At 29.8% G+C, this 15,082-nt stretch overlaps 1 protein-coding gene across 2 annotated transcripts in view; it reads left to right on the plus strand.

Annotated features, from left to right (window-relative positions):
• The window catches only part of LOC118199687 (uncharacterized), a 77,474-nt gene that overhangs the window by 34,215 nt on the left and 28,177 nt on the right, over nt 1-15,082 (plus strand). For both annotated transcript variants that reach the window (XM_035371595.2, XM_035371593.2), the window contains exons 6-9: nt 450-733; nt 820-939; nt 13,761-13,856; nt 14,032-14,150. In XM_035371595.2, coding sequence (XP_035227486.1) covers nt 450-733; nt 820-939; nt 13,761-13,856; nt 14,032-14,150 — 619 coding nt within the window. The remainder of the gene's footprint in view (nt 1-449; nt 734-819; nt 940-13,760; nt 13,857-14,031; nt 14,151-15,082) is intronic.

Below are 15,082 nucleotides of genomic sequence, written 5' to 3' on the forward strand. Positions count from 1 at the left end.
CTGTGCAGAAACACCCTGTATATATTCTTTTGAGTATTTTCATGTGTTAAATAAGAAATAACTTTGCAGAGATATGATATTCTGCATAGTTGAAATAAATGAAAGTAAATGGATATGAGATAAAAGCTTTATGATAGAAACTTAACAACAGTAATAAGAACTTGTTGATGAGTTTATTAAATTTATATTTGTATATATCTCATTAGTTACTAATTTTTTACAAAAGACTTTAATAGTTATAATTGTTTTTAAAATTATGACTTAAAGAAAGTATTCTGAGAGAAAAAAAAAAAAAAAAAAAAAAAAAAAAATGTGAAATGTGCTCTAAATTTTTCTTCTTTAACCTTTTTATGGTTTAAGTTTTAGTTTGAAAACATTAATATAATAAAAAATAATCATTATTAATCTAGTACATCTTTGTTCTGATATTTTTTATATGTATATTTTAGGGTGAAGGAGCAACAAGAGCTGAAATTTCAGCTTACTAACTGTGAAAAAGAAGCTGAAAGTTTAGTTTCAAAGGCAATAGAAAAACTACAGTCATGTGAACAATCTAAGTATCTGCGTATTCCATCTAATGACCGTATCAATCATATGAAAAAAGTTATCAGTGATATTAAAAATTTGTCTGACGAATCAGAGACTAAGGATTTGACTATTGATGATATATTAAATGCTAACATCTTAGTAAAAGGAATATATGAAACTCTCCAGGATATAACAAATGATATAGGCAAGTTTTTTTTAATATTTTATTTTCTAGTTTGAAGTCAAATTTCCTTTTCATCCTTTTTTTTAAATGATGAAACATTTTTGCAGAGTTTGCTAAAATCAGAGCAGTGCAGGAACAGGAAGAACAGGCAAAAGTATCACAGGAAACAGCTACTCAGAATGAGAATAGTGAGATCAGTAATGGTATTTGTTCTTCGATGGATGAAAGTAAGTATATCACATTAATCTGCTTCAGATTTTTTCTGACCTCCTCTTTGTAATGCTTTTAAAATAAGTCACTGTATCTGCAGTACATTGTACTTTAGCAGATTATTACTTTGCTAACTTATCTTAATATAACGAATGCATTATTGTACTGTTTTTGTTACTTTAAAAAAAGTTCTTCCTTTCTTGTTATGCTAATATAATGAGCTTGTGATGCTCATTATATTATATTTGATTGTATATTTGATTTTTAAAATATCTTTTTTTTTTTTTTTTATTCTGAAGAAAATGTTGCAACTTGTATGTAACAAAAATTATGGAATCAATTTTTCTGCTGAAAAAGTCTCATCATATACTGATATATTTTAAATAAAGATAAATAATTTTTTGTATAATTTTTTAAACATTTTAAAGTAATAAATGGGTTTAAAATACACTTTAATCTTCCCTTCTGAAAAAAAAAGGGAGGGAATCAAGGACGAAGTCATAATTTGGATGCAGCCCAACCCTTCTAGCCAACAATAAGTCAATCTCATAGCCGCAGTGGATAGTACTCACCAGGAAGGCAGCATCTGATTGTAACAAAATTTTCTCTTCAAATATCTTTTGATCCTATGGGAAATCAAATTTTGGCATACACTGGATGAATGGCTTAAGTTATAAAGCATCATTACTGAGCATTCGAATGATATATAAAAGAGAGGAAAATTGAATTTTGGAGCATAATTTTTACTCCACTATGATTATACCATTGCCAGTTTTATCTACTCCACTATGACTATACCAGTGCCTTGAAAATGGGTTCTTGCACAGTCTGAGCATATGTCATCAGTTAAGAGAGGGTGTGAAGTCATTTAAAAGAAGGGTTAAATTTAATCGATCTCTCAACATTTAGGTTTAAGTAATGGTTGAACTGTGGCAGAGTGCAATAAAGCAGCAGGGGAGTGGACAGAGCAGTCGCCGTAGCGGCTCTTGCAGTATCCAATTCATTGTTATCTATGATGTACATGTAATTAGAACATCAGTGACTGCAAAAACCATTGACATGAAATCCAGAGGACAGAATGTCCACTTATAATGCTTATTACACCGACAACCCCTCACCTTTGCACTCCAACTAGAGCATTTGCAGTGATTTTGGATTCATCTGACATGAAATCTCACTGAGTACATTTATCTTCAGCTATAAAATTTGCATCAAATTCAGCCATGATGACCTGCAAAGAAATGTCTGGAGATGTCCAGGATAGTGATGAGATGCTTAACTAATTGTCATCCATTGCACAACCCGAGAGTGTAGCCTGGAGCAGGACTTAGAAGAGAAGGGCTAGTCCATAGAGCTTTTCTGTCTGAATCAGGAAGTGAGGAGTGATAACGTAGTCATGTTGACACTGACTCCAAAGACACAATTCGCAGCAAAGAAATAAATTTGAAAACAAAACAACAACAACAACAAACAAAACAAAAAACCTGAAAAACGGTGTATGAAAAATAGCTTTAATTTAGAAGAGAAGATGTTATTACTGTATGCATTTATAATGTTTAAAAAGTTAATAATACTTATGTATTAATTTTAAAGTAATAGGTAAAATATACTACATTTTCATAGAAGTTGCAGGTTTTTCTCCCTGTGCATTTATTATTAAATCACAAAGAAAAAAAACTATGGCATTCATTATCTTTTCTTCATCTGCATACTAAGTGGGATAATTCTATTACTCTGTCTAAGATAACTATAATAACAGCCTTTTAAAGTTAAGGGGAGAGGAAACACCACCTTAGTTTGGCATAGTTTAGAATATATATGTCAATTTTTTTTCTGCGGGTAAGGAAGAGGAACTTATATTTGACTGCCCTAGAAACTGATAGTTTTATTCAAATTTTAATCAAATTTAAGACTGCTTTTTTGACCTGCTGTAATTTTTATATTAGTATGTTTCTCTTCCTATTTGATATAATAAGAAATATTTTTTAAATAATTGTCTAACTTATACTTACTTTATACACATACATTGCATTTAAATATATATATGATCATTGTTTTAAGTTCGACAAAACAACTTTGCTCACAGTATCTAAAGAGAATTACTTAACCATTCAGAAGAGGGGTAAAGGAGGAAGATCTTTTTCATGCAAAATTATTTTGATGGTTTATATGATTATAAATTACTGAGCTATCTTTGTTTTTTATAAATTATCAATGCATTCTTGTTTATTTTTAGTTAGGGCATTCAGCAGTATTTACATCGTCATTTGTGAGTTCTATTTTAAAATCATTTGTATCTGATTTATTATTCTTATCATCATTTTCGTAATCGGCCTCAATATGAATTTTTTCAGACTTAATTCGTGTAATCTTTCAAAAGCACTCTGCTTTATTTTTCTTTTGTTTGCACAATATTGGATATAAACAGCTTCTTTTGCAGTAATCTAAGCAAGCAATTTTTTATATCATTTTCACAATCACTGCATAGAAAAGGTTTGCTGCAGATTCTTATGTTCTTCACATTAATAGAATCCTGTCTTCGACATAAGTATCTCTCTTTATATATATATACTTTTTTTTTTTTTTTTTTTGCCAAAAGCAAATTGTCCCGTGGAAAAATATGAAATACAATATCCCTATCATTCTCATTGCTTTGAATTTTATGCCTTTTTGTGATAACTCAAAAAGACATATTACATAAACGATACTTTACAAACAGTGGTGTCAAATTTGCATTGCACACGGGCCAATGCACAATTTGAAAGTAGCTGACAGGCAGCAGTTACAAAAAAAGGGGGGAATTGGAATTTTTTTAACAAAACAAAATTTGATAATCAAATTAAAAACCTTTTACTAAATATTTGTAAAAATATATAATTAAAAGTAATGCAAAGAAAAATATCAAATTTATACTTACATTCTGTCTGAAATCTAAAAGTTGGTATCTGCAAGAGATTTCTGTTGGTCACAATTTGGATTTCAAACAGACAGTTAAATATTAAAATTTAGCAGATAAGTATCAGATTGGCATTTATTCAGCTAATTGTAATAAATTGAACTACTAAGTAATTTATTTTTAATTTAAACTAAAAAGAAATATACAAAATCTTCTCTAGAGAGACAAAGCATGAGAATAATGACAACATATTCTCTTTCTTCTATTTATTAGATTTTTCTGTGGTGCAAAACAGAAAAAATGTAAATTAATTAGCTCTATTTCTATATTTTCTGAAGAGTTACGTTTGATTTTGCTAATGAAAATAACCTAAAACTGGACTTCAAACCGTGAAAATCTTAAATGTTTTCTTCAAATTCTTGTCATGATAATGCTAATTAATTTGCCTGAAATGTATTCACAGGCAGCATGAAATTACCTCGAGGGCTGCCAATTTGACTTTGACACTGCTTTACTAGAACAGAATATGTGTAATTGAAATTAATTTAGGATGTCCACATTGCTGGAATATCGCTTCGCACCAGAATGGAACTATAGTCTTAAACAGCTGAAGTCAGAGCAGATGCATCATAGTCATGTCAGACTGTTTCCTGTTAACTCCCCTATGAGGATCATATTGACAAAGGAATGAGCTAGCCCTTCTTTTTAACCTTGGTCTGGAGGGCCATTTCATTAAATAACTGGATCCTTTCAATTGTCGTCCATGATATTCTTACAGCACAGCCATATCTTTAATATTTTATGCTCCATTATGTTGCCTTTAATTTCAAGACACTCCAAGCTTATATTTCAACAAAAGTGCTTGGCTGCATATAGCAGTAATTTCTAATGATTGTTTGATACTTGTCAAACACTTCCCTGGCCAACTGTATTGCCAGATCTCTTTGCAATACAGCACATTTGAGGGTCTGGTTAGCAAGTGCCTCTAACCATTTCAGGATGCCAGCAATCTAACTAAAAAATTGAACAGTGTTTGATAAAAAAATAACAGTGTACGCCCAAAGGGGCATTCTTTTAGCGTTTTGTGTGTTACCCTTATTTATTAAATATCATGTTCTTCGCGCTTAAACCATAAAATTCAGTTCAATAGCAATATTGCAAAATAGTTTTAAAATTAATCTTTAGAATTAGAATTTCCGATACACCGTCTCGAGTGCTGGAGTTAAAAAAATTTTTTTTTCTTTTGTACAGTGTTGCCATTGCTCACTTTTAAATCGTTGAGTTTGTTAATCAAAAATTGGTTAAAGTTTTACAAAATATGAAATAGATAAAAAAACAAATTCCAAATTTGGTCTTCCAGATGCTGATATTCGAGTGGAAGCGTACGTTATTCAAAATTTGTTGGCTCAAGGTATAGTTGTTTTATCACCGTGTGAGAAACATACATACATTTATGCAAATTCTTAATTATTTAATTTCTTCAAATATAATACAGGGCTTTAAAATTTGGTGGCAACAATTTGAAAAGGGAACTGACATTCATAGGGAATCAATGCAAAATGCCAGAACGATATTAATAGTCCTTCTGGGAAAATTGCCTCTTTGGACTAAAAATCCCACAAGAATATCACAGAATTAAAATTTTGCAAAATTTAAGTTTGATACTAAATTTTGATCCACTAGTACTACAGTCATTGCCAAGTTAGATGATAACTTACACAAGGAACATAAGTGGATGCCTTATTGATTTATTTGCTACATATAGCAGTATCTCCTGAATAAAACATTCTGTTTCTCTGAAATGTTAACATTTCGTTTTCCATCCATCTACCAGATTTCATTCCATCCTAGATAACTCCTTGGTATGCCCCCTTTCCCCCTTGCTGTGCATGTAGCTTAGTATAGCAATGTTTAAGAATTTTTACTTAAATCTAGTTTTAAAGTTTTTGCTGAGAAACAGTACTGACATGTGAATCATCTTCCTCCTCCCCTTGAAATAGCATCATATTGATTATAATAATTTGAATTTCATATTTGCTGTTGTTTGAAAATTATTTAGAGAATCCTGATTTATAAATTGTGTATTGTTTAAATTAATGTCTGGTTTTATATTTTTTCCTTCAAACTGAAAATTCAGCAGTGTTTAATCTTTTTTTAAACAAATAAAAAAATTAATCTTTATGTGTATATCAAAGATTTAAAATGTAATATAACTATTCTGTTTTTGTTCTGATCAATTATAAGGAAAGTAAGCTGAGGAAAATCAAAACAGAAGTTTTGCATATATATTTATTGAAATGAGGATCTCTTTTTGAGTGTTTCTAATTGATGACAAGTTTTGATTCCTTTGTTCCTATTTTTATCATTAAAAAAAGGCCTATGGGAAACAGTAACACATGCTACATGTCTACAAGTGGCAAGTTTTTTGTGGCTGACTAGCTGCCTAGCAGTAATATCCGATTACTGGTGGTTCAACCTGGGTTCAAAACCTTGCAGGTGGGCTGGCTGCATGGTGTTTTTCCCCATGTAACCTTGATGCAAGCCGGTTTACCTTTGAAAGTGCTTCCTGAAGGCATTCTTTCCCTTAGGCAGATAGCCCTTGTATGATATTCCTAGTTAACCAATCACGTTTTTTGCATATTTATGTAACTTGTGATAGCTCTTGTTATGTTTAAAAACTGTTACCACATTAGCATGTAACAATTCTGCTTACGCAATCCTTAATTAATGGCACTTAAATATTATTAGAAGAAAAGATTTGTTATTATGATAGTTTGCATATTCAGGCAAAATGCCATATTTTGCTTGGTTATCAAATTTTTGGGACAAAGTGCATTGTTTTTGGATTTTTCTGCCAAAAATGTATATTTTGACTTTGGTATGCATTTATTTGTTATATAGATTTAATTATATTAAATAAATTTATTTTATATTTGGTGCTAATTATATATTTTCTGTCTTCTGTGAAATTATGATCCTCTAGCAATCTATACTTATACTTTCAAGTAGTCGTAACAGATGGCACTGATCACATGATGTGATCTAAACTGATTGTTTGCAAAACTGCTTATGCACTATTCTTTTTGAATATAAGTCAAAGAAATATGACTGTCCATCAGTTTGTGGAAATTTTAAGAAGTGTGTTTGGTTTTTATATATGCAGTGTTAATGAAGTTGTTTTTGTATCAGAGGTATGAGTTTTTAGTTTGCCTAAAGTAAAAGCTAGCACAAATAATAAGTTAAATGAAATAATTCAGTTAGGTATATTTTCCATGACTAGAACTGTATTATTTTTGAAAGTTTATTGAAAAATCAGTAATCTTTGAAAATATCACTTTGTAACAATATAAATCTGTAAAATAAAGAGCTGCACACAGAAAAAAGAAAAAAAAAAAAAAAAAAACCTCTTCTTTATTAAATGAACATCTAAAAAATATGATTTTTTAAGGGATTTATGTAAAGCCAACAATCTTGCTGTGAAGAATGAAATATACAGTCTTATTAGTTTTTCCAAAAAAATTATGAAAGAAACAGTTCTTTGTGAATGTGTAAAAACTATCTTGATGATTATTTTAGAAAGATTTTAAACTGAATCAGGGCAAAAAATAGAATGAAATAATAAAAGTTACAAAAAATTCTATCATTATCAAAATTGTGAATTCAATGAAAAGAACATTTTTTCTATTTTGTTGACAACAGAAAAGTTGGGAAAAAAAAGAATGAAATGAAGTTGTGCAGTTGTTTACCATTTCACTAGCATTGCTTTAATTAAATGGAATAGAACAGAGGTGGGGAACCTTTCTACCATGAGAGGCTACATTTAAATTAGGCAGTAATAAAGGAGGGTGCATAAGTTGATATACCTATAAATGCGACTTTTGTGAATTAGAGTTTTTGTATAGTTTTATCACTTTATTACATTATATAGAAATAATGCAAAAAACATGAAGTCATTTATAAAGTAAAAATTTACAATATAAAATATTTTTTTATTCATATAAAGCTAATAATTTATTATTATATTCATCTTTAATAATATTTTTATAAACAATTACAAATATTTAAATACTGTTTCAAATAGAAATAAAAAGGCAGAAGTATTTTTCAATAAATTTATTACATTATAAAGGGAGACAATAGAAAGGTAATAATATTAAATTATAAAAAAACCAACATAGCAAGAGTATGTAAAATAATGTTAAAACCTGATGGAAAACTTAAGCATCGGAATGCGCAGCTTTGAACATCTGTAATTTGCATTCTTAAATTAGTTTTAATTTTTGTTATGAGAGAAAATGTTGACTCGTAGCAGTAAGTACTTTCAGAGCAGGAAAGTAAACAGAGTGCATGTTCTCGCAGGTATGGATATTCAGCAGCATTTTCTCAGGTTTCTATGAAATCCTTTTTAGCATAAAAAAGAGATTTGAGAAGTGTATCTTCCTGCAACTCAAATAACTCCATTTGTAGTTCCGTAGGAGCTTTGGATACATCTACTAAAATGTGGTTCAAATTCGAGTTTCATAGCGGAAGTGTGCTCATCAAAATTTGAAAATATTTCAGTATATTATTTTTATATATATTATTTCAGTATATATTTGAAAATCTTTCAGTATTAGAAAAAATTCAAGAACCTTAAATATTAATCGAATGTTTTATTATTATTTTTTTGCTGATTCAACATTTTTGCTAGCCCTGTGAAGTTTTCTCCACATAATCATAGCAAGAGAGCAATGTTTTGAAAAATATTATTTTTTTTTAAATGTTTGGATCTTTTGCCACATTTTATGTATTTACTTCATTGTTCTTTGCAGGCAAATATTTAAATTGTTTTGTTTGGTCATAATATCAGACAAAAGTGCAATGTTTCTGCGAAATGCTTCATCTGATAGATCACATAATTTTCCCTGTTCTTGATAAAAGTTTAAAAGTGTCATCTTAAAGTTAAAACTTTTATCAAAACCTGTGCTGTTGATAGCCAGAGGACCTTACAGTAGTATGGTAGAACACTGTTTCCTCTTCTAAATTTAGCATCTGCCAAAATTCACAATGACACGTTGCATTTATGCCAATATAGATGACAATTGAAATAGTTCTATCTAGTGTCTTTTAAAACAGTAATTTTTGCGAAGAGATTTTGCCGATGCAAAATGCAGTGAAATGACATCATTTTTTCCAAGTTTCCCTTTTTTAATAAAGCAACGAATCCTTCTTTTTTATCTGTCATGGAAGTTGTGCCATAGATGCAGGCACTGACTAAATTACTGACATTTAATTGTAATCAATGGGAGGTTTTTAAAAATGTCAACTCTGCAAGTTCTTCCTTCCAGTTAGTGTGTGCAGCGTAAGAAATTCTTCATGGCACTGAAAATCTTTAGTTACAGCACAAATAAAATATAAAACTTGCACCGAGTCACATTTATCAATGCTTTCGTCTAAAACAATTAAAAAATAAACATCTTCATTTTGTACAGTTGTATGAAGTTGTTCTGATACATTTTCAGCTAATTTGTATTAGTAATCTGTTATAGTTCTTTTTAAAAGAGGCAATTGTTTATATTTTTCAACTTTTTCTGGATCTAATATACTTTCTGCTTCAACAATACATACTTTAATTTTTTCTATATCTCTAAATGGTCTGCCTCTTTTTTTCAAGTGCATATGCTATTTTGTAAGTAACAGCAACTGAAAGGGTATTTTTCTTTACAAAAGCATTAAACGACACCTGTTGATGATGCTTTTCCTTTCCAATTTTTGAACTGCAGCTTGTCGAGATTCACCTTCTGAACTGAAATATATTTGTACTTTATGAGTCAAATAATGTTTAATTGTGTTCGCTTTTTTTAAGTAATCAAAACTGCATAACTTACAATAAACACACCATTTTATCTTTAACAGGAGCAAAGAAATAATCTTACTCTCACTCTACATTAAATGTTCAGTTCTGTTTTCTTCATTTAATTTTCTTTTCTTACAATTTGACAGGATAGGGAAAAACAAATATCGAATAGTATATTTAAGAAAGCATATATTTACTAAAGATACAATAAAACAGTGTATTAGTAAAACCTCATAATAAGCAGGACTTAGAAGAGAAGGGCTAGCTCATAGAGCTTTTCCCCCTAAAGCAGAAAGTGAGAAGTGATGACGTAGTTATGATGATACTGAGCACGGAGATGCAATTTACAGCTTAGAAATTAGCGTTTTTGAACCAGCGTTTAAAATGAGCTGTGTGTGAAAGATAGCTATAATTTGGAAGCGACAATGTTACTGCTGTATGCATTTTACACTGAACCATTAAAAAATTTAATAATACTTACTCATTTTAAAATAATAGATAAAATGCACTACTCTTTTAACATAAAGTTCCGTGGTATTTTTTTATTGTTATTATTATTTGCAGGTTTTTTGTTTAATGCATGTTTATTTATAATCATTTCTTTTATCTGCATGCTAACTGAGAGAATTTTTATACTGCTTCTAAGATAACTATAATAGTAGCTATTTAAATTTACTCAAAAACAACTGTACATTGACATAGTTTTAAACATATATGACAAAATTTCTGCTAATCTTCATTTGATTTTTTGTGTAATTGTAAATTTTACATTAGCATATTTCTCTTCTGATTCAATATAATAAAAGATATTTTAAAAATAATTTTGTAATTTATACTTACATCTATATTACAATTAAATAAATGTAAGATTGCTACCTTAATTTTGACAAAATAGCTTTACTCACAGTACCTAAAACAGTTATTAAATTTTCAAAAGTGTGAGTAAAGGAGGCAGGTTTTTTATGCCATTTACTTTGATGTTTTATACTATCATATTTTAGCTAGAATGCTAGTCTAACACAAAATCGAATCGATAATTAGTTACAAAGGATACAATAAGAATAACTTTAACATATTCTAGTTAGTACTATTTGTAATAGAAGTCAGATGCTTTTTGATTTCCTGTGAGGTGGAGTATACCTTTTGCGGTAGTTTTTGAAAATAATGTTTTCGCTGGAGCGACTTTTTGTCTTTCGTTTCCCTTGACCATTAAATAACTAATTCGGTTTTAGTTTGTGACACAATTTGATTTCTTCTGAACCTCTATTTAAAACCTTTTTAATAATATCAAAATTTAAAACAGTTCCATCTTCTAAAACAAATCCTTTATCTAAAACGTGGTTTCTCTGTGATTTGAAGCAGATCACGAAATGAGACCTCTGATTAAAACAAACTGCTTATTTTGAAAAGAACCGAGAACCTGGTCCAGTTTAGAGTCAAAGCAGAGTTTTCAATCTATATGCATTTCGTCAAAACTGAAAACGCATGTTTTTTCTACAGAATTCAAATATTCGCCTCTTTCCTTCATTAGAGTAAGAATATCACTTTGAATTCTTGGACTACACTAAAATTTAGCTCCATTTTTTTAAAATTTGCTAATACTAGGTAAAGGAATTCCAATTTTTTTCTTTCCAAAAATCATAGCTTTAAGATGACAGAGTTTTTATGACAATGCAACGTGAAATATCTTCACTAGTCCACCTGATTTTTTCCTTCTTTTTCAGCAATGCATTAATCTGTGTCTTTATAAAAATAGGCTTTAGACGTTTTTCCAAATTCTCCGATTTGTGCTTGCCCCCCCCCCCAAATTTAGCTATTTGAGATTTTAATTTCTGATACCAATTTCTTTCTAGATATCGTCCACTTTCTTTGCCGCTGAACAAACATTCTAAAATTTTCCTTTTCTCTATTTTTCAATACTTTAATACAATTTTCTAAGGATATTTTGTTCTTCAAATTATCAATGCATTCTTGTTTATTCTTAAACTTGGGGCATTCAGGAATATCTATGTTTTCATTCGTGAGTTTTATTTTAAAATCATTAACATTTGATTTATTATTGTCATCTTCAATTTCAATTTATTATTGGCATCATAATTTACTTTCGACACAACATTCCATTTCAACAGTTTCTTTTTGTGGCTATCCAAACAAGTGATTTTTCATATCATCTTCATGAACACTGCATAGAAAATGTTCGCTGCAGATTTTTCCGCTCTTCACATTAATAGAATCTTGTCTTTGACATTTGTGTATCCATTCTTTCGTCAAAAGCAAATTCTCATTTGGGTCCTTTGGTCCCATGAAATAAAATATCTCATCCTTTCACACTTCTGTAAGTGCTACGGCACGTTAGTACAGCGCAAAAAGCCATATTACATAAACGATAGTTTACAGTGTAGAATTTAAAATAAAAACTGACTAAAATTATATATGTGTAAGTTATTTTAAATATTTACATTATTACAAAACAAATATATATGATTAAAATTAATTTGGGATATGTAACTTCTAGACAATCGTCTAGCAGCTGAATGAAACTACAGTTTTAAACGCAGGAAATCGGAACAGGTGCATCATAGTGACGTCAGATTACTGCTGGTTAAGTCCCCCCATTAGGCTTGCGTCGGCGAGGAGTCGAACAAAGGAATGAACTACCCTTTCTATTTATCCCTGCAAAATAAGTAAAAAAAACTAGATTTTTTGTGTAACTAGATTTTTTTTTTTTGTGTTTTTAACTAGATTTTCACAATGGCTGATAGTAATACGAGATGAGACTATTACAAGTATGCACAGATAACTACTAATCACCAAATCCACAACATACAGAGGAATGCTGAGGGGTCGGGGGCAGGAGAAAAGCAGGTACTGTGTGTGTAGTCAGAACAGCCACCGTCACGGTATCTGATGGTTGGTGATTGCTATAGCAGCAGAGTTAGTGTACTTCAAGTAGGGGTGGGCCACATCCAAAATAAGAACAAAATAGAAGGATTTCTCTTGTTGGACATTGCCAAACTAAAAAGTATGCCAGAATGGCAATAATTTCAGACTGTAAAAGACTGCTAGAACTGCAACATTGCAGCATTCTAATTCATGCTATGCTCAGTGGCAGCATGTTATTTAATTCTATTAATTTTCAAATTGTTGTAATCTATGTAATTAAATATTTCTAATACAAGAGCTAGAGGCTGCATGCGGCCTGAAGGCTGCACATTTCCCACATCTGGAATAGATTATGAAAGAGTTCTGTTATTTTTTAATATTGCAACAACCTGCATAAAAATTTAGCAAAAGCGTCCAATGTCTTTTTCCATGTATGCTTCATTTATTTAGCTTAACTTAGTACAAAATTGCTAAAAATATAAAAGCCTTTTTCCTGATTTATTTATTTATTTATTTATTTTTTGAAAACATGGAAATTTTTTTTTCCCTGAGGCTTCCTATAGAAGAATCCAACCTTTTAAGGGAAAACTCCAGGTATTCCGTACCATCTAAACCTATTGTTACAAGATGGGAGATGTAGTTGTCTTAGTTGATAACCATTGTTAAAATTTTGGAGCAATTATGGAAACCAAAAACAATATTTTACATGACAAAACTCTGACTATATAAATTCCTTGATAATTGAAAAGGAGGGTTTTTGTGTTTTTAACTTTTTCTAATAAACTTGAATTTTTGTGCTCAGTTAGTTAGTTTAATTCAAAATTAAAATTAAAATTTTCTCTACAAGGACTGTCTTTTCTCAGTTTGAGATTTCAGCCAAATATGCAGCTTCATGGAATTATTGTAATCAATTTTGTGATATTTTTTGTAATATGCTTCTATATACACTTCTATATACAGTCAAATGTCCACCAGTGAACATTCGCGGAATTAATGGACCCTCAAAGTAGGAAAACAATGTGCTTTTGTTTTGCAAACTCTCCTTGATAACAGATATGGCTCCATCAACATTGTTTAGGAGAGGTTCATCTATAATGTGTTTATACTTCTGGTTTCATATGTGATATGTAGATGATAATTCTGATTTAAAGTTTAATTTATTTAAGAATTATTTTAAATTAATGAATGCTTGCCATGTGATTTATCCCCTTATTTTTAAACAGCTGTTTCAAAAAGTGAAACTGCGGAAGTACTCACTGTTTCTGGTTCACAGAAGAAAATTAATGCTGAAATGCCTGCAAAAAATAAAATAAATACAGGTACTTCTGTCTAAAGGAAATTTAGTTATTTATACTCTCTTTTGAATAAAATGTCTCATTTAACATTTATAATAGATATAATTTGCCATCTTTAGTTTTTTTAGAATATTTTTTTATGAGGGCAAAGAAATTGTTTTGCATTTTTCTAGCATAATCATTTGTATTCTTTTAACAGAAGCTAAAATTATACTAGCAAAGTTTATAGCTTCTGATGCTGCAGAAGATTACCACAGAATAATGGAAAATCTGGAGCTTACAGATAAAAAAGTAAAGGCATTTGCAAATGATGCTCAAGTAAGTTTTGTCTTTTAGTATAGATACTGCTATACTTTCACATATCTAGTAGTTTATTGTGACCCTTAATTTTTAATTAAACATGTAAATAAGTCATAGGTTATAAAAATATGAGTTGTGTAGTGAGTCACAATATGATGATATATAGCAGATACGTATATGTGACTGGATTGATGTTTCATTGCTTAAGCAATGCTTTGATGGAGGAGCTGAATTTTTGCTTGAGTCAGTCTTTGAAATTATGCATTGTTCTATGAAAATGATTGTGCTATTTTTTCTTTACTGTATTTCTTTTTTAAAGGTTAAATTAAAGCATTAGAATCCATTTTTGTCTCAGTAAGCCATCCTTAAATTCAGCTTGAATTTACCATTGCTGGTCTGCAATACTTCTCAGTTCTTGAGAAAAATCAGTTCCCAAATGTGATGAGTTATGACATTTTACTGTATTAATGAATTGCACTATTATTACAAAACTGTGATAGTCCTGTTATATTTCTTTTAGCAATTTGTAAAATTGATATTGTTACTACCTATGGAATGTATGGCTTAATTTTCTTTGCATGAACTAAATATGCAGAAGCCTTAGGCTGCTGGAGAAAAAACATCCCGTATCAAAATGAGTTCAATTCAGAAAGTGATATTTTTATTAACTGTATATATCAGTCAAGAAAAATAAAATTTAAATATATAAAAAAGCAAAATAAAAAAGCTTTTTATCCTATCACAAATACTGTTCAAAGTATGTACTTTTATTTTATCTTTGGTGCCATGACTCGCAATTTCATTTGTTTATTGTGTTACTTTTATTTAATTTATGATTTACTTACGTATCATAAATTTATTAGCAGTTTTATTGGTTACTCTTTATGTTTGATTTGTTATTTGTTTTTATTTGCTTAATTTATTCATTGTTTATTGATTTATTTTCATTA

Source organism: Stegodyphus dumicola, chromosome 4 (genome assembly GCF_044657685.1).
Source record: "Stegodyphus dumicola isolate Sdum_Otavi_A_Nest chromosome 4, ASM4465768v1".
Taxonomy (NCBI): domain Eukaryota; kingdom Metazoa; phylum Arthropoda; class Arachnida; order Araneae; family Eresidae; genus Stegodyphus; species Stegodyphus dumicola.